This window comes from Zea mays, chromosome 9 (assembly GCF_902167145.1).
Source record: "Zea mays cultivar B73 chromosome 9, Zm-B73-REFERENCE-NAM-5.0, whole genome shotgun sequence".
Lineage (NCBI taxonomy): Eukaryota > Viridiplantae > Streptophyta > Magnoliopsida > Poales > Poaceae > Zea > Zea mays.
The window spans coordinates 146,073,654-146,094,284 of NC_050104.1; the positions used below are offsets into that span (position 1 = coordinate 146,073,654).

The 20,631-nt window shown below is 44.1% G+C and overlaps 2 protein-coding genes and 1 pseudogene across 2 annotated transcripts; all 3 read right to left on the minus strand.

Moving 5' to 3' along the window:
- Window positions 1-783: 783 nt before the first annotated feature.
- Window positions 784-2,285, minus strand: LOC103639315 (putative RING zinc finger domain superfamily protein). Its single transcript, XM_008662078.3, has one exon. The coding sequence runs from the start codon at window positions 1,969-1,971 to the stop codon at window positions 1,135-1,137; it is 837 nt and encodes a 278-aa protein (XP_008660300.1). The 5' UTR covers window positions 1,972-2,285; the 3' UTR covers window positions 784-1,134.
- A 5,210-nt stretch (window positions 2,286-7,495) lies between these two features.
- LOC103640366 (uncharacterized) lies at window positions 7,496-8,516 on the minus strand (annotated as a pseudogene).
- A 5,733-nt stretch (window positions 8,517-14,249) lies between these two features.
- LOC100501833 (Protein TOC75-3 chloroplastic) lies at window positions 14,250-19,605 on the minus strand. Its single transcript, NM_001196484.1, has 7 exons — window positions 18,618-19,605; window positions 18,053-18,274; window positions 17,646-17,753; window positions 16,364-16,558; window positions 16,016-16,264; window positions 15,483-15,737; window positions 14,250-14,710 (listed from the first exon to the last, which is right to left on the minus strand). Exons 1-7 carry the CDS (start codon window positions 19,347-19,349, stop codon window positions 14,471-14,473), a joined length of 2,001 nt encoding a protein of 666 aa, NP_001183413.1. The 5' UTR covers window positions 19,350-19,605; the 3' UTR covers window positions 14,250-14,470.
- Window positions 19,606-20,631: the final 1,026 nt, after the last annotated feature.

Consider the following 20,631-nt stretch of genomic DNA (forward strand, 5'->3'; position numbering starts at 1 on the left):
TTTATGCTGTATGACTCAAACAAGATGGAGGTCTACAGGGAGACAAATATATGCATAATACAAGATGATACAGACGTACAGTTCATCATTTCTGCCAGATATGAAAATGTAGAACATGACACCCACAGTCATTTAATTTGCACGTATTAATAATAGAAGCACTAAAGAGGAATTAAAGATAAACGGTAGGAAATTTTCTTCAAAAAATAGCAGTTAGTATACTACTAGAGCGAAAGCTGCAACCAAACTTGTAGGATCCATCTGGACATGTGTTGTATCCAACGAAAATTCATCTAATCATCCATACTAGGACATGCAGTATTTTAAAGTGCTTTTTAGGACACATAGAAGTCCTATATTCAGTCATTCCGATACTTTGAATAAATTCTTATATTGCCCTTACACCCTGTGCGCCACCCCAAACATGATCTTGCACTAGGTGAACACACTACCAATCTACTACCGTGATATTTTTTAGGAAAAGAAAAAAATATTTGAGCAACATTTAAAATAGCGTAGGGACTTAATGTTTCCTTCTCTAGTAGAGTTAACAAAAACACCAAAACTGCAGAACAGTCCAGATCACTTACTAGTTAGCCATAGGAGCACAAACTAGGGTTAGCTATGAGCCTATGACCATTAAGCATAAACAAGTGCTCAGCTGGCAGCTGTTATGACTGATCAATGACACAAATACTTCAAACTGAAACAATGAAGGGATGTGGCTGGATGAACATAAGGAATGCCAGAGATTTTTGGGATTTTTAATGTCAATATAAGATATAACAGAATGGAAATTCATGTTCAACCAATTCAGTATGTACACAAACAGTAGGGTGTAGGGATGCAAATACAACAATTGTTCTCTCTACCTACAATATTGACAAAGATTTGTTTCCCCAAAACATTCATTGATATTCCTTTCTTGAAGGCTTGCACTTATGTTTGACCAAATTTGGTTGCAAAACTCAATCCAAGATGTTTGCTCATAGCCATCTCTTAATAATTCTTAATGAGACAATAGGCCTTCATTTACATCAAAGCCCCAAGAAATTATAATCTGGGTTTCATTCTTACACTAGCCCTAGTTCTTCAGTGCTATCAATTGAAAAAATGGTACAAGGAAAACTGTGCTCAGCCACTACGGGACTGCGACGAACTTGCTGGTCGGCTGCCATGACCAAAACAACCAAATAGATTTCTAAGTAGGCGGCGAATCCGACCTTCACCACCATCCACTTGGCCATCTCCCTCTGGCCATGTCACCCGCCTCGGCCCAACCCCGTTACTGAAGCCACCATCCAGCTCAGTGTAGACGACCGGGAGCTGCTCTCTAGGCCCGCCGGCGAACCTCCCCACGGCAAATCCACCGCGAGGAAGTCGCCATATGGTGAGCCCAGCATCCGCCTCCGCATCTGGGGTGGCTGCAGCCGGAAGCTCTTGGCGGCAGACGGGGCAGGAGTTGCGGAGCGAGAGCCAGGGAAGGATGCAGTCCTGGTGGTAAACGTGCTTGCACGGCATCTCCCGTCCGGCGGCGCCAGGCTCAAAGGCCTCCTGGCACACGGCACAGTGAGCACCACCTCCGGCCACCGTCACCGATGGCATGGACTCCACCGCAGCCTTCGACGCCGGTGGACGCGGAGCCGCGGCCTCCAACCGCGAGAACTGGTCGAGCAGGCGGTGGAAACCGGACCCCATGAGGAGGTGCTGGACGTCACCGGGCAGCGGCCGCAGCCCTTCGCCCGCGCCGTCGTCGTAGTAGAGCTCGAACCCTGAAAGCGATCCGCCGCGGAGCACGATGACCGGGTTCATCGTCCCGCGCCGGCCGCTCCCACCGCCGCCGCGGGGCGGCGGCTGCGTAAACTGCTCTAGGAAGCCGCCATCACACTCCGGGCAGACGACAGTTGACGGAGATACCCTCACGAAGCGGCTGCAGCTGTAGCACCAATAAGACACCGGAGACGAGTCCATCCCCGAAATCGAAGACCGGGACCCCCGAGGCCCCGACCAAATCGAGCCTGAAAACTCGCAGGCTCACTCCAGACGCAAATCGAGAACGGCCGACAGACTCAGATCCAGAAAATTTCGGGGAACGAGGTGCCGAAATCCCCAAATTGAACTCAGCCGGTTTCGAATCGGGGTTTCGAGTGAGGGTAGACGACGGGAGCGGAGGGGAGGGGAGGGGACGGGACGGGACGGGAGGGGAATTGGGAGCTGGGTGAGGAGTAGGTGGGGCGGTTTTATGTGGGACGGCATCTGCCGGAGCTGTGACGTCGCGGGAGACGGAGATTGCACGTGGAGCGCGGCGATTGGAAAGATACGCCGTTAGCAAGGGGAAGAGGAGCGAATTTTTTTGCATTTTGGTCTTTCATCAGAAAAAATTCACGTTTGAACCCTAAAAAATTTTAATATCATTTTTGGATCCTTTACTTGGCGCCGTAGCCTGTGGCGCCGAGGTAACACGGCTCGACGCCATAGCCTATGGCGCCGAGGTACGTGCTGCGTTGGCACAAACGGACGTCGTGGCGCTGACGTGGTACCGAGCTCGGCGCCATAAATCATGGCGCCGAGCTCTATTCTGTATAGAAAACTTGTCTAGCTCAGTTGGTAAAATTGAAGACTTTTAACCTTGTGGTTGCGAGTTCGAGCCCCACGGTAGGCGTTTTTAATACTTTTTGTCTTTGTCACTTTTGTGACTTATTTGTTTATTCGTCCAAATTTTTTTATCCGGCGAGCACAGCAGCTGTGTGCCACAGTGCTCAGAAGCCGTCAACTTCTCTCCTTGTTTGCTCAGCTAACCACAATAAAAATCAAATGAGAACACTCTTACTTCAATAGTGATCAAATAAAAATATTATATTTTCATTGAGTTCTTTTGAACATAAATTTTAAATACATAATAACATATTCCCAGTAAAAAGAAGTACACATAATCATCTTTTTTTCTTCTGCACTAAATAAAAGTATACTCCATTATATACAGCTGTTGTGCTCGCCGGGAAAAAAAATCTGGACGAATAAACAAATCAGTCACAAAAATAAAACTGGATGAGAAATAAATCAAGACGGATAAATCAGCGATATAAACGAAAAATATGGACAACAAAAAAAATAAATAAGTGACAAAGACAAAAAATATTAAAAAATGCCCACCATGGGGCTCGAACTCACAACCACAAGGTTAAGAGCCTTGTATTTTACCAACTGAGCTAGACAAGTTTTTTGTACAGAATGGAGCTCGGCGCCAAGATCTATGGCGCCGAGCTCGGTACCACGTCGGCGCCACGACATCCGTTTGTGCCAACGCAGCACGTACCTCGGCGCCATAGCCTATGGCGCCGAGCTATGTTACCTCGGCGCCACAGGCTACGGCGCCGAGTAAAGGGTTAAAAAGTGACATTAAAATTTTTAAGGTCCAAACGTGAATTTTTTTCGAATGAAGAACCAAATTGCAAAAAATTCGGGAAGAGGAGCCCGGGACGGAAGGATCAGCGGCGGACCGGCGGCCGGGTGCGAGGGCGGGGTAGAGATGTCCAAATGGGCCGTGCCCATCGGGCGGCCCGTGGCACGGCACGGTTTTGACCCGTCACGAACACGGCACGGCCCGGTGGTTGACGGGCTCGGGCCGGCACGGCCCGTTAGTCGGGCCGGGCTTGGGCCGCTGCCGTGGCACGCCGTGCCGGCCCGAGCACGGCCCGGTTTTTTTATTTTATTTTTCAGAGCATTTATTTGTATATTAGAAGCAACTTTAATAGTTTAGACACAAAATAAGTTTGGTTTAGTTGGCTAGAGTGGTGTAGCTAGACATTCCAATGCTCCAACCAAGGTTCAAATCCTACCAAAGTGAATTTTCTGTCTTTTTTTTACTTCATTTTCTTCCCACCCGGTCAAAGCACGGCGGGCCTTAACGGGTTGCGGGCCGGCCCGGCACGGCCCGGCTATGTGTGGGCCGTGCCTGGGCCTGGGATGTGACACGGTGGCCCAGCCCGGCACGGCCCGTCAACCTAACGGGCTGGAACGTGCCGGGCCAAAACGTGCCGGGCCGAAGGCGGGCCCGTGCCGGGCCGGCACGGCCCACCCGTTTGGACATGTCTAGGGCGGGGTTAGCAAAAAACCGCCGCGTGGATGGAAGGACCGGAGAAGGGAGGCAGTTTCGACGTGCGCGGTGAAAGGCGTCACGTTAAATTTATCGTGGTTTTGGTTTGACGCAGCCAATCATTTTAAAACTGAGAAACCGAGAAACCATTGGCTTGTGTAGATTTGGCTGCTGTTTGTTGTTATGTACGCAAGAAACGGTGGCTCATCAGTAAATGCAAAATAAATTATTTTAAGATTATTTATATGCATCTGCAAATACGTCATAAATTACTGTATCTGTCCGGCCAGCCTCGCGTGGGATTGAGCGTGAGGGCACAGCAAAGCAATCAGGCGCAGTACGACTACATGCTGCAGGATCATTTTGAACTTCCCGAGTTCATTTGGTTAAACTGTTGATGCAAGCATATTAAGGACAGTTTGGTTTCTTTTAGTCTCTATCATATTTGGTTCTAGAGAGATGAGACTAAGACTCTCTCCAACAACGAACTGTAAAACAATCTGTACTCTAAATTTAGAGGATATTATGCTCCTTTATCCGTCCAACAAGGAACCCTAAGAGGCACTCTAAAATTTAGAGTCTTTTTTGAGCCGCTACATGTAGAGAAACATTGTTTGTCCTCTATCCCGCAATCAGAGCGCTACGACGCTACGACCTATACCCACGAACACCACACATAGTCCTCGCCTGCAACGGCTCGATGAAGCTCGGCCGGGGAGGACGACCACCAAAGCAGTAGGCGCTCTGCTGCGGTGGCACTGAGTCGTTTGGCGGCGGCGTCGTGGAGAAGCTTGACGACGGCTCTGTGGATCTCGGATGGGGAGGACTTCTATCCACTGGCGCGTTGCCGCTCGGCTATGGACGCGGAGTCGCTTGTCGGCGGCGTGGAGCTGAGTAGTGGTGCTCTGGATCTCTACTCGGCGGTGTGGAGGAGCCGGCGCGGTGCCGCTTGGATGTGGACATGAAGTCGTTCGTCGAAGTCCTGGAATAGTGGACGAGTGTTGTGCGAAGAACAAAAATCAATTTCCCATTCGAATGTGTGAAGGCTAGTTCGAAAAATAAATATTGTTAATAAATTAAAAACTATTTTCATGCTTCAATTATAAGAATTAGCGTGTTATGAAAATAAATCAAATATAATAAAATGAAATGGAGAAAATGAATTATGTTAACACTGTAGTTTTAGAGGACCATTTTTAAAGGACGTTGTTGGAGACTGGGATGATATAGATGATCAAAATATTCCTTAGTATTTTCTCGCCATTAGTGTAACTGAAATAAATGAGGAACAAAAGGTGAAATTAATGTGGTTTAGTTTCTTTTAGTCACTCTTAAGGGACTAGGGACTAAAACAATTTAGTCCTTATTTTAGTTCCACCGTTTGACAATTTATAAACTAAATAAGACTAAAATAAAGAGATTAATATTTAGTCCCTCAAACCAAATAGAGTCTAACATGGTACAAACAAAAAAGATGGACACTGATACAGATTTTCCTTTGGATGCCAAATTGTGAATTGACTATATCAAATCAGTCGTAGCTTCATATGATTATATGGTCAAATATAAAAACGTTTAACTTAGAAAAAACTATAGTGATATAATTTTTTGACAGTGATGTACCATGTTGTTGCTTAAGAGCAACTCCAGTAGTTCTCTAAAAGACTTTCTAAATCAATAATTTAGGTAGTTAACATAAAAACTATTCTCCAACAGTTCTCTAAACGAACTTTCTAAATTTAAGAACTTGTCATCTAACCTCATTTTCTCTCTACATTTGGCAACCATTTAACAACTCTCTAAACAAAAATGTTGACTGTATTATATAGTTTTTGTGACTTATTTTTTATGTGGATATATACAAAACAAAATTACAACCTATATTTAGAGAACTATTGAAAAACTCATATTTTTTTACTCCAAAAGACATTTAACAACTTCTTAAATTTGTGATTTAGAGAGCTAAAATTTACGTAACTATTGGAGTTGCTCTAAGATATTAATACGGTGCACTCCAGCTCGCAACTCTTGTAAAAGTAAACTAAACTACTCTAAATATATATATACTATGAAAGCGTTTTCACGGTTAAATTGACAACATCGGTCGAGCTTTGAAAATCTAACTAATTTTTATATAACGATTGACGAAATTTTAGAAGTTTAATGAGCTATATAACCCTGAAATGATCGGTAGTCAACTGTCTGCTTCTTGTCAACTTTGCCTCAAAAATTCCATTCTCACTCTTCAAACGTGTTAAGTTTTAAGACGTCATAGCCCCTTTAACAGCACATTTCCTGGTCAAACAAAAAATCTCGTAAACCAATTAAGACTAGTTTGGAAACTTTATTGTCTCAAAGGATTTCTATTTCTACGGGGAAAAAGATTAAACTAATTTCTTCTGAAAAAATGAGGCTTCTAAATGAACCCTTAGGACTGATTTAGTGACCAGGTATCATGAGGGTTGGAGGGGATTGATGAAGAAATTAGTTCATTTTCCCATCAATCCTCTTCAATCCCTCCGTGATCATCTTGTCACCAAATCAACCGTTAACCGGTACTGTATTTTAAAATCCGCAAATCAATTGACCTTCACATGGGCCTACAATGTACAGGAAGAAAATAGACAGATTCCAAAAGTTAGTAAAATTTGACACGTGGTCGAGTCCACGTCAGAGGTAGATCAGATCTACGGAACGAACAAAGAAACTTATGCTGTCTGCGAAAGAAAGGGGAACTCACAAAAGCTTCCTCCCCATCCCTTGTGGTCAGGTCTAGCTCTAGCAACACCACCAAATGCAATCACACCCGGGTATTGGTCACAAATATCACCTTCATTTCTTGACTGTACGATGCTTGGATACTTGTGAACGCCTGCGTATCAGCTACCAATACTGTGTCGGCCACTGGTAATAATGTCTTGGATGCTGTAACACTGAGCTATTATGTCCTGATCCAATGCAACGAACACAGGTGTTGATCCAAATTTTTTAATATATAAAAGAGGTCCCAACAAAATGCGGCTTTGTTCTTGTTTTTCACTCTTAGAAAGAGTAGCGTCCTCCAGGCACTCGTCTTTTCAAATTTCATTCGTTCTTACTTACCCTCCTGATTATTATAAGGGTGGTGCAATTTACTTTTGATTTACTTATTTGCAAATATCCCACATTTATAAATGGATCGTTCCCAAAACAAATTAGTTGTAAGCTAATTTGCTTTAGCACGCCAATCAGCTGAACTGATCACATACACCACATCTGACCTGAAGTGAGAAACTAGGAAGGAAAACCACAATGTGATACCAAAGGTGCAACGCTACATACAAAATCATTGCTATTACAAGAAACAGGGTGGAAAATAAGAAGAAATAGTAACATTGGTGGGGGTAGTTCATCCCGAAATCAATAATTTCTTCTCTTCTGCCTGGACTTAGCCCTCTTCTTCCTCGCCTCCTCTTTCTGCTTTTCGGCCTTCTCCTTCTCAAACTTCTCCTTTTCCCTCTTCTGCAAGAAGTCCTGCACCGATAGTTAGATCACCTGCATTGCAAAGAGAATCGTGAGCCAGCCAAAAGCACAGTCTGGCGTCTGGAGAGACCAGCATCGACCATCCAATGCCACAACAGCTCGCAAGCGGCAAGTCGTAACCCAGCTAACGATTCTCATGGAAGGACACGCACCCCGAGGGTGAGGATGGAGAGGCCGACGAACGCAAGTGTGAGCAGCACGGACACCAACGTGGCCGTGATGCTGTCGTCGTCGGTGGCCACCCTCATCGCGGCATCCGCCTCTTCGAGGGCCAACTCCGCTTCACCGACCACGGCAGCAGCAGCCGAGCGTCCGCGCCGCAGCCCATACCTCGCGAGGAGCAGGGGACTCAAAGCCCTTCTTCCTCCTCCCTCCAACACATTCCTAGCAGCACGCCTCAATGGAAGAGGCCTCAGCGGCGCGAGGGGCAGAACAGAGACCGAGCTCACTGCTTTGCCATTATCCCCTCCCGGCGCTCCTTCTCCACCCAAATCTTGACCACGACACCTAAGTCCTACTCCTCTCCTCGTGGCACTAACACAGCCTATGGAAGTGAAACTAGTGATGAAGAGGATGCTGGCGATGTGGTCATGGTTGCGATAGAAGTGGTGGAGGAATAGGGTGGGGACAACATCTACGAGGTGAAGCAGAGCCTCCTTCTCATATTGCACAATGTGGGCATGCTCTTTTGTGGGCTTTGACTAACACTTGATCGACCAATAGCCCATCTTCCTGTAATGCTTACATTCATCATTGAGCTTGTTTGACAGCCAACCCAACAAACACTCATGAGCACAATGGCTTATCTTCGTGCAACACCTGCATTCATTGTTAAGCTTGTTTGACGGTCCACCCGATGAACTAGTTCATCCATGGTCGCACCTGTGCAGGCCTCCATCTTTGTCACATATGTCACCACTACCTGATCCGTCACCAAAGTGTTTTTCTATTTTATGCTTCTTTCACCACACATCTGACTCTTCCTCTATGAGGTAAATGTCCTCCATATTGCTGCAGCGACGTTGTTGGTTCCGCAGTTGCATCCTTTGCCAGCCTAAGTCAACCAGTAAGGCTTTCTGATGGTGAGTGTCAACACATCAAGGAGGTTCATGATTGCTATCATGATCTGCTTCAAATGCTTTGGCACACTACATATGATCTTATTGACCATCGTCTCCTCCTCCAGCTTTTTGCCTAAGGTAGAAAGAGTTGTGACCATCCCTTTGAGACACAACACAAAATCCTTGATACTCTCACCCTACTTGAATGTCGTTAGATCGAACCAGCGTCGAAGATTTTGTGCCACCATTTTCTTCATGCGATCATCCCCCTCTTAGACATCTTGGCCCTTTTATAATTTATCTCATTCACATTATCACAATGGAGAAGTAAATACGGATTCTCTTGTCAGATGGCAAGACCGACATCAATCTTACTCAACTTAACAATACACTTTCTGCTCCCAAATGATATTGAATATTATTATCGTCTAAACATCATACAAAAACAAATTCCTTCTCATGGAAGGTACAAATAAAACATCGCTCAGTTGGAGAATGAAGTTGAAGGGACCATGATGCCTAAGATAGGGGTGAATTATTCAATCTATTTCACAAACTAAGCCTCTAATTTTTTCCTAGTAAAACCTATGCAAATAATAAACTATCTATGTTCAATCACAATTTTGACTAAATGTGTTGTTATATCTACTACAAAGGGTTATGCAACCTAGGTTCCAAACCTTTCAACTAGACTGTTAACTAAGCTAGGAAGATAAGCCATAGAAACAAGGTACACAATGTAAATGTGAAAGCTAAAAAGGCGATAAAGATACAAGCTATCATTGATAACTCTAGTTTTTTTACCGAGGTATCGAGAAGCTTGTAAGCTTCCCTAGTCCTTATTGCAGAACCTTTCTTGGATTCCTATGTAAGGGACAAGCTCCAAGTAATGTAACTCTGAATATTCCCCGGGCCTTCCTCACACATAAATGGGTCTCTGAGGTGGTCTCGCTCGGACTATTCCCCATCATATTCACTATCAAGTTTTCGACCAAAACCTCACGAGCCTCATTCCCTCTAATACATGTAGTTGGTGTGACCTTGCAAGACTACAAGTCCCTCCAAGTATAAACCCAATGGTGTGAGCAAGCACCAAGTGATAAGAGCTACACAAACACTAGGCCTAAACCTAGAGCAAGGCTATAAGCGGTGTTCTAACTAACACAAGCACTTGTAAAGTACCTATGCTTATCCCCAAATGATTCCTTGAGCACTTGGGTGTCTAGGGTTAATATGGATGAGCCTTAACTTACTATATATGTTCCTTAACTACCACATGTCTCAAATGGTAGGATAAGGGGATATGTATAGCCCCCAAACCAAACATAATCATTGAAGATTGCATAGAATTTCTACACATGCATTGGACACATTTTATGTGTCCACATCATCTAGCCATCCAACTCACGTTGTAACCTCTATGAGTACTTTGTCCGTTATGGTAACTGGTGCATCACCAAACATGTCTGGTGCTTGGTATCCGATGCACACTTGCCTATCTGGTGCACCTGGCTATAGTTTCCTTTCTTCACACAAAACCGATGTTGTCCAATATTGTATCCGGTGCACTACCGGACACATTCGGTGGTGCTGAGTAGCATGCATTTTCTTCATTTATTCATGCATCTTCATATGGGGCTTCTTTGTAGGTCTTCAATATATCTTTTTAATGTCTTGCTTGAGGTGTTGATCATCCAGATCATCGATTTTCCTTAGTCCATGTCGACTTGTGCATCCTTTGAACTATGTCCAAAACACTTGCAAATAATGTTAGTCAAAATGGTTATCTTGATCATCAAATAACAAAACCATGCTTTATATGGGCCTTAATCCATTTTTCTTATAGAATCGACCATCTCATTCTAATCCAACGCCTTCAATGGCTTCAACATTCGCTTTGAGCATATTAGTGACTATAATATGTTTTTCTCCTCTTTGAATGATCCTCTTCATATGGAATCTCTACAAAATATTTAGTGGTATATACAATAGCATAAAGTTAATCCACAAAATATTAGTTAGTAAATCTAAATAGAAAGATCATCTATGAATGTAACTTTATTCTTATTGTTCTTGTTCATTCACTTAAGAAATTGAACATAGTTTTTTATGTGATGCCCTTTCTGGTGACAACATATTGAGGTGTCATCATCCACCTCTCCTAGACTTCATCATCCACCTCTCCTAGACGAGATATGGAAATTGGTCTTTCTCCAATGGAATTTGCTTCCTTGTTATGTGGATTTGTGAAAGATCTTTCCCCATTTGAGCTTGTTACTACTTGGTGAGGCATGAAGTTCTTACCCTAGTTAGGGTATTCTGATTCTAGAACTAAGGCTTAAAGACTTCTTAGGATATTGCTTTCTCTAAAATGATAGCTTAATGAGGTTAACATTGTCAGATTTCAAGGCCTTTATCCATTCTTGTTCTTGCACACTGTAGGAAACGGGTGACGCCTAAGAGGGGGGGGTGAATTAGGACTTCTAAAACTTTTACTAAACTAGGCCACAATTAAATCCCTAGAGCAAAACCTATGCAAGTAATCAAAACTAGAATGTGCAAACTAGGTTTTGTCTAAGTGTTGCTATCTCTACCGCAAAAAGGCTAAGTTTCAATCTACACTAAATAAGTATGACTACAAGATTGAAACTTAAATGCTTAATATAAATGCGGAATGCAAAGAGCTAAGTAGAGAAGCAAACTCTCGTGGATGACGCTGGTATTTTTACCGAGGTATCCGGAACCGCGCAAGGTCCCGACTAATCCTCGTTGGTGCCCCTACGCAAAGGGAAGCCCACGCGAGGGCCAAGCACCACGGTCGAGTAACTCCGTAGAGAGCCGCGGGCCTTCTCCACGCGCAAGTGGTGCTCCGCTTCCGGCTCCTCTCGGACGCTCCCCGCCGTCTCCACTATCGAGCTTCCGGCCGAAACGCCGCGGGCCTCGTTCCCTCCGGTACACGGTGGCGGCCGTGACACAAACGCGGTTGTCACGGTCTCGCAAGACTCTCGCCCCACTCGGTACAATTACAACGGCTCACGCAAGAGCCGAGGGGTTGTGTGGTTTTACAAAACTCACTCAACTAACTAGGATTCACCTAGAGCAAGCGCTAAAGCGGTCTAACTAACCTAAGCACTTCGCAAAGCACCTACGCTAATCACCGAGTGATTCTATTAAGCACTTGGGTGTTTGAGCACTTGGAGATATGCACTATGTGTATTGGAATGTTGCTTGGGCTCTCTCACTTGAGAATGGCCGGTTGGGGTGGTATTTATAGCCTCCACACCCCCAACTAGCCGTTGGACAGAAAGCAGCAGCTTTCTGTCGTCGGGTGCACCGGACAGTCCGGTGCACCACCGGACACTGAACAGTAGATGTCCGGTGCACGCCACGTCAGCCGACCGTTGGCGCCTGTAGCAGTCGACCGTTGGATCCGACCGTTGCCTTCTGCCCGTTGGCACACCGGACAGTCCGGTGCACACCGGACAGACCGGTGCTACAGCCAGAGAGCGCCTGTCTGCGGCCTCTCTGCGCAGACTGTCCGGTGCCTCACCGGACAGTCCGGTGCACACCGGACACCAATGTCCGGTGCGCCACCAGGCGCTGGCTGACAGCCCTTGTCTTGGAATTCTTCGCTGATTTCTTCGGGCTTCTTGGTTCTTGAGTATTGGACTCCTATGCATCTTTTTATGTCTTCTTTTGAGGTGTTGCATCCTCATTGCCTTGGTCCAATTCTCTTCGCATCTTGTGAACTACAAACACAAACACTAGAAATCTTATTAGTTCACGGATTGTGTTGTTCATCAAACACCAAAACTCAATTAGCCAAAAGGCCCGGGGTCCATTTTCCTTACACACACACATGGTAATGAGCTTCTCAATCAACCATTTTTCTAGAATCATGTTATAATTGATCATAAGGGCCTGTTTGAGAGTGAAGTATTTTTATAGTTTCTAGGCAATACCATGGTTTTTATGTGTCGTTTGGTTCACGAAATGTAACGTAAATGGTAACGGTAATGATTCACACTCAATTACCAGCGGTAAAAAGTTTGAATAGGACGATATTATTTTTTAGTGCGGTATTTGATTACGGTTGGACTTAAACAAACATGGTGTAACGTTATTGATTACCGTTAACGTTACAAATATGTGAACCAAACAACACCTTAGTAGTATTATAGTATTTTATGTCATAAAGTGTTTGGTTGCATTCCTAAAAACTATGTTTTCAAAATCATGGTATACTAGATATCGTGATATTTTTGGAGTATTGGAAAGTCCACTCTAACCTAAAGTTTTCATGACATGGCTAGCTTTTACCTAATACCATGGTTTACAATGTTGTATTCAAACAATGTTTCTCAAAACCATATTATTTTTGGAGCTACTAAAACTACGATATTACCATGACAATTGCGAAGTATAATATTGTAAAACCATGGTTTTTAAAAACAATGTTATCAAACGGACCCTAAATGTTTTAGACTCCTTAGGCGCCTAAGGAGACTAATACTAAATAGACAACAAAGTCATCCTGCATCTTCATTTTAGAAGTCTTAAGCTTAGATGCCACATTTTTATGATGTTCTCCCTAATATCGCGGATTCTAGCTAAGGTGTAGATTCCTGAAAAATATGATTCTAGCTATAAAAAAGCTACCGTGAGCTGACAATTGTTAAAAAAATAAGATTTGTTTGGTTGACAACTTTTAATTTGGATGACAGGAATCTGAAAAATCTAGGATAGTTGGTGATTCTAAATTGAACTAGGGAAATCTATAAATTTTCAAGATTATATTCTGTTGTTGTACCCTTTGGTTGAGATCCAGATTTTTGGCGTAAATCTAATCCATAAAGCTAAACCAAACACACCTTTATCATTGACCAATGTTTTTATAACGATGCCCGTATAGGTCTTACTAGAGCTAGTGAAGTGGGCCTCTATCCTGGTGAGATCCTCAGTTGTGCCTTCGTACTCATTGGTCCCTTTATTGACTCAATGATAAAACCCTTAATAACCATCTTACATTTTGTTACCTTAGTTAATTCATGAGCCACATTATTAGCTTCCCTATTAGAATTAGAATCAAACTCACGCAAAAGTAGATTGCATTCATCATAAACAGGAGCACCTGCATTGGCTGAGAAACTATCCGGCCTCATCGTTTCTACAATCCGATTGAGAAACCACCTCCAAACAATCCGATTGGATCATGAGCCGATTGCACCTGTGTTGTGTTAGCAACAAGCTCTCCTTGACAGCGATCAACGCATCCTTCTAGAAAGCAAGACTCAACAGTTATGAAAGAACCACTGGATTCCCTTATAAAAGCAAATGTGCCTCCATTGCCCGGTTAGTAGTCAGCACTGGCCAGAAACGAAGGACAAAATTCAGATCCAACAAAAGGGCACCAGCAGAAACAAGAAGTTATACTTCAGCTAGAATACACAATCTGAAAATGGAACAAAACTGTAGATAAGCAACTCACAGGTGGTGAAGGGCAAAACGACTCGACAATTTGACGGCAGCACAAACAACACAACTAACGGTAAAAAAAATGGGAGACATCTGTGAATATTCATCTATTTATGAGCTCCAAACTCTGAAAGAACAGATCTTACATCCTACATAGAAAAAAACTAATTTCACACTAGCTATCACTCTTCCCCAGAAAATAGCTTCATTATTTCAGCAGAGCTCCAGTGCCGATTGAATCCTATCACAGTCCACAAGCATCGCTAAACAGAGTGCCTCAAAAGTCTGCCTTCCACAGTGGCAGAATGTTGCATACTCAAAATCTCTCACCAAATCTGAAGAAAATAGTTCCAGTACCAGCATTGTGATCTACAATGTACTCTCCCCTTACCAACCCAAGCTTGACACCAACACCATATGAAGATCCATGACCAACACGCCTGAAAAACTCTGTAGGGTTCCCTTTGACATCCTTGGAACTCCCAAGGTCAGTCCCATGTTCCACAAATGCATAAACGTGTGTGTTTCTTACAGGGACACGCAGTTCAGTAGCAACCTGCATAGATTAACAGACACAAACATTAGTTACCAAACAACACCACATTGTGTGATGTCTTGATGGCTATTACAGGTATTCTTTTAATGAAGGATGTTGGGTTGATCTCAAGCCAGGTCAGAGGACTAACCCGACTCTATCCCTCGCGCCATGGCTGGGGGCAAACAACCTATTAGTTGTGGTCCCCCTCCACACCGCGTACATAAAAGAGGACGAGATTGGCACGTGAATCAACATTCGTCCTCACCTCCACAAACCTAAACGATACCCAATCTACTCTAACGTGGTTAGTGAGGGAAAGTCTGACGTCTCTGCACCCTCAATGCCACCACCATCACACACACGGACTCCAATGCCGAACATCAGAGTCTCCCCTTCCCATGGGGACTTCTTTCAATCCCAAATGTATGGACACTTTAACAGTGGCATCAGGTTTAAACTCTAACCCTAGAACCTAAACCCTTCAGATTTCGTGACCTACCCGAGCCAAATCCCCAAATCAGCTTGAATCTGGTCAACATCTGCTACAAGTACAATGGGAAAACTGAAGTTCAATTAGTCAATTTTGTGAAAATCCCCAAAATTATCCAAATCCTAGGGTTACGAGCTAAGATCATATAGAGTTTAACAAAAGAAACCAGAATAATCATGCCAATACTAAGGATGGGGATGAAGACGATGCATCAAATTATTAATACCATGATAAACAGCTCTTCTGCGCGTTTAAGAAAAAAAATGCATCAAATGAAAATCTAAAGTGAGTAATGCATACCTCAAGAATATTCCTAGAAGCGCCCAGTTCACCATTACTAAAGCCCCTAACAGAATAAGGCCCTCCAAGTGCAAAGGCGTCATAGCTCGGCAAATCACCCACACAACCAGCATAATGACCATGAAGAACCAAAACAGCTGGTAGTGGCTTGCCGACACCTTTCTCTTGCTTATTTAAATTGATGAACTTGGTCAGAGTAAGTTGATGACGGTTGAAGAACGGGTTTTTGCTTCCAATGCCAAGACCTTGGTCTAACTGCAACCAAGGAAATTCTCCAGTTTATGTATTTTACCATGGCAAAGACTAAATAGCAACATTGAACCATACAGGAAGGCAAAGTTCAAAATAGAGGTTTGTAAAACAATAAGAGGGGTATGTAGACATTGAGAATACTGGGCAATAAAAAACATTAAATCGCAATCAATCAACAAAAGTTTGATGCACTGTGGTAAGCTTTGGAATTGAAAATGCTTGAGCGTCAAAGGCTCACTTTACTGTATGTCCTTGAAACCATAATTGTACAGATAACATACCTGGAAAATGTATCTGTCTCCAACAATTGCACCATTCACAAACTCAGTATTGTCACGGGTTATATTAGCCTGAAGAAATGCCATTCGGTCAACTCCAGTACCACTGAGGGTTGTGGGAGGTCCATCCATGTTCAGACCGCCGCTAGGCATTGCTCGAGAACCATGGGTACAGACAGTATTAGTTTCATCACGTGTTGTAATCTCTTCAACCACAAGGCCATATGTGAATTTGCTTTGACGTGTGAAGCTCTGTGAATCCAAACAAGTGTTCATCATGTTACAGATATTCCTGGAACAGTACTGGTCACAAAAAAAAATTTAAAAAAATGCGAAAGAACTCGTGCAAACCTCTGTTATGTTGGCTTTAAATCCAACTCTGTCGATCCAAACAGGTGGAGCCTCATCCATGTTGGGACCAGCAACAAAGACAGGACTCAATTTCCTGGTGTTGAAGCAGCTAGTTTTGAATGTGCGGTTTTTACTACGATCATCGACACCATCCAAATAAGGATGGACATACTCAAGCTTGAATGAAAGATCATCCTAAAGATCCCCAAAAATACACATGAATAAGTGCATGATGTAAAAAAAATATAAGTGGCATTGCTGACCTAAAAGAATACTGTTAGAAAGATGTTAGCTTATCAAGTACAAATAAAACAATCACCAACCATAAAACAAAGTTTCTTAAAATTATTTCTTAAAGATGCTATTATTTAAATATTTCAATAGAACAAAGAAGAATCAATTTTAAGATTGACAAGTGCTACGTAATATATTTCCTTTACAAGGCAAATGCAGGGTCATTGCTCTACTTGTTCAGAAATTTTAAACATGAATTTGTCGACAATTACAAATGCACATTTTCCACATGGTATCCTAATGAAACAGACAGACTAACATAAGATTAGAAATGCCATGCTAACTCGCTTGTTGTTAAACATGTTACTCTTAGTATAAAGCACCACGGGTCTGATTGGTTGCCTGCACAAACCCTTATTCAGGTCCCTGTACTGCAATTCACCACTATTTAGTTACCAGCACGAGCCCATATGCATGCTAGTACTGTGTCCTCAAAGCAAGTCCATCCTAAATCCGACCTGCGCATCCAGATATGAACCCTCCCATCCGCACCCACTATACAGCCAATACTCAGTACGGCCACTTACTAGGAAAACAATCACACACATAACTTCCTATTCAGACGAACCAAACAACAGCTAATTGCATAGCCTTATGCAGGTTAAGGATACGCTGTATAACCCCTAATACTCCCTCCGTTCCAAAATATTAGTCGTTGTAGCTCTTGAATTTTATGTCTATATTCAAATGGATGATGATAATGATGAATGTAGACATATATAGAACACATACATTAATTATTGTATGAATGCATTTAAAAAGGTAAAACAAATTTTAATTTGGAACGGAGGGAGTACAATGCAATACTAATGCGAGGAACCAATCAGACCTCAAGTACAATGCAATACTAATGTGAGGAACCAATCAGACCCAAGTACAATGCAATACTAATGTGAGGAACCAATCAGACCCCAAGTGGCCAAGGTAACAGTAACCAAAATCAGTAAAACAACAAAACTCCCAAAAAGAACATTCATCAGCAACTAACCTGAGGATTCAGCAGGTTGCTGGATGTAACAGAACCAACAATAGATCTATTAAGACCATAGATGTTCCGGTGCTCAAATGACACAGTTCCTCCGGGTTGTATGGATGCCTAAAAGAAAATAGCCATAAGCTCTGAGATTCATGACAGATAACAAACGAGATGTAGTTTACAGAAATAGTGTAGCCTAGCAATTATATACAGGGGAGGAGCTGCACCTATGGCGCTAGGTGCAGCACAAAAACACCTATAGAAATGTCATCAAACATGAAGATAAGTTCAAAAATTTCTACAATCTAGTCTGAGGCACATGAATACAGCCCTAGGTGTGGTAAAATCCTACATACACACTTCCTTATATAGAGAGGTTCTAGAAGGAACAGATGATTCCAAATAAATAGGTACATTACCAAAGTTGGTCGGCCTTCACGCCCAGGTACAATACTCCATTCTGTGCTTACTTCAGCTGACTTGGGTTCCAGTTCCTTAAGCTTAATTTCAACTACTATGCCCCCTTCCTTTGTCTCATCAGGACGTGGATTAACTTCTATGTTGGAAAACAAAGCAAGTGAATTTATATTCTTCAGAGCCTGTTTCCCTGCTCCAATGTTAAAGATGTGGCCAGGTCGAAGCTGTAAAAGATTAGTAGAGTCACAGATTAGAAGTCACAGGCATGCTAGGAGAAAATTCATGTCAGGACAACGACTATTTAGTAAAATAGATGGAGAGCAAGTATTTATGTTGCACGTCAAACAACATCATTGAGAGCACAAGACCAGAAGAATCACATGCAATAGCTAACACCGAGTGCAAGTATGAATGCATGCCTCTCCTGCGCGTTCGAGGAAAAAAATTATGATTGCATGCTACAGGATATTTTAATCATTAATCCACATATCCAAGTGCACAGCTCATAAAGTGTTACCATATGCCAATCAATGTAACATGTTCAGCGAGTGGTTGTAATTGGTATACCTGCTGCGGCAGCTCTCGGTCTATGATCGCAAGCTGGGTATTTCCTTCAACAATATTTCCAAGCTTATCCTGGAACTGGTACTCCACCTTGGTGATGTCACCCTCGACCACCTCACACACAACCTCATTGGTGTTAAGGTTTCCAAAGTTAACCACCTGTGCGCATACGAAACCCTCATTGTGGTACCATTTCTGGACATGATCTCTGATCTTCTGCAGCATCCTGGCACTCACTTTCTCCTGCTTCTTCATCATTCCCAGCACCTCTCCACGTACATTTTCTGGCAAGATGCAGGGATTGGCACCTCGTACACGCTGCTGGTAATCACGTTCCTGCTTACGGAGGTAATCCATTTTCTCCCTCTCTGTCATGTCCTGGTCGAAGTCAACCTGCCCTGACTGTGACATAAGCCCCACATTGATGCACTTGAACTGCTTTGCAGAACTCCACACACTCTCCACAAAGGAGACTGTGAGCCCAATTGTGTTATCTGGCTTGGGCTTCACCTCCAGATCAACCCGCTCAAACATGCCACAGGAGACGAGTGTCTCGAGCTCCTTCAACAGCTGCGACTTGGTGTACACGCCACCAGGCTGCAGTGTCACCATTTCGAAGAAGGAATCCTCTGGCCCCGTATAGGCGCCACCGCTGGCAGCTGCCCGATCAAAGAACTTGAGCTCAGACAGCTTATACCTCTTCAGCCCGCTCAGCTTCGTGAGCGGCACCGTCATGTTGACGGGGAGCCCGTGCGCGTCCCAATCCCCCGATGACTTGTCGTCCGCGTGCGCCGCGCCGGAAGAGATGAGCCGGTACCAGAAGTCTCCACCCCCTCCGCCACCGGCACCACCACCCCCCGCGCCCCATCCACCCCCTCCACCACCGCCGCCGCCGAAGAGACCCCCAGCACCGCCGCCGAACCCCCCAAACGAGCCGAGGAGGAAGGCCGCGCCCGACGAGGCAATGAAGAAGGCAGCGCCGGTCTTAGCGGTCTCGGAGAAGACGGAAAATATCGTGGGGAGCTCGATTCTGGGCTCAGCAGAGACCGGGTCGCTGCCGGGCTGCGCGCCGGCCGAGGCGGCGGCACGTATGGCGGCGGCGGCGGAGCCTCCCCGTGGTGGGCGAGCGGCGGGTTCATACCTGACGGGCGAGATGGATAAGGCTTGCCCCGCGTGGGGCTGCCCCAAGACGCGCGGGGTCGCGGCGGTGGGCACGGAAGAGGACCGCCTCCCGCCGTGGCCGCGGGGCCCCGCTGGCGGGGAACGGAGGGTGATGCCTTGGGAGGTTAGCGCCATTTGCGACCGCGGATACGGTGAGGATAGGTGTCGGCGTCGGCGTGGGGGAGCGAGGGCGGAGGGCGAGGAGGGGCGGAGGAGGTGCGTCTTCCTCGCCTCCTTGGGTCAGGGTTGGCCGGTTGGGTCAGTTTTCGAGTTTTCTATTGAGGGTTTAGCTGCGCTGGGCAGTGGGCGCGGCGGCGTGGCGTGGCTACCTCGCACGGCGGCCCGTCAGGCCGTGATGGCGTGCTACTCGCGACTCGCGAGTTGCGAAAGGAAGCCCTGTTGGGCAGTTGGGGTTTGGACGCTTCACTTTATGAGCATTTTTCTTTTTTCTTTTTTTTTCTTTTCTGGTGCTGTTTTGATGCCTTTATTGAATTAATCGCATGTTTGTTTCAATTTATAAATTATATAATCTAGATTATAATATGTATATAACTATTTGGATGCTCAGATTATATAAATAAAATTATTGGTCTTTGAACACAAAGACAAAAGCAACAATACCTCATGTGCGTGTGATTTGGGGGGAAAATGAAAATTGACAGACATTGTAATTTTATAAACATAATCATGAATGGTAAATCTTTTCTAAAAATAATCTTAAATAAGCTACTCTTAAACAGATTATGAGTCATAAGTAATTTAGGTGTTTATTTATTCGTTGAATTATTTACGTTAAACTATATAATTTAAATAGATTATAATTCGAAACAAGCATGACCTAACTACCAAACACAGT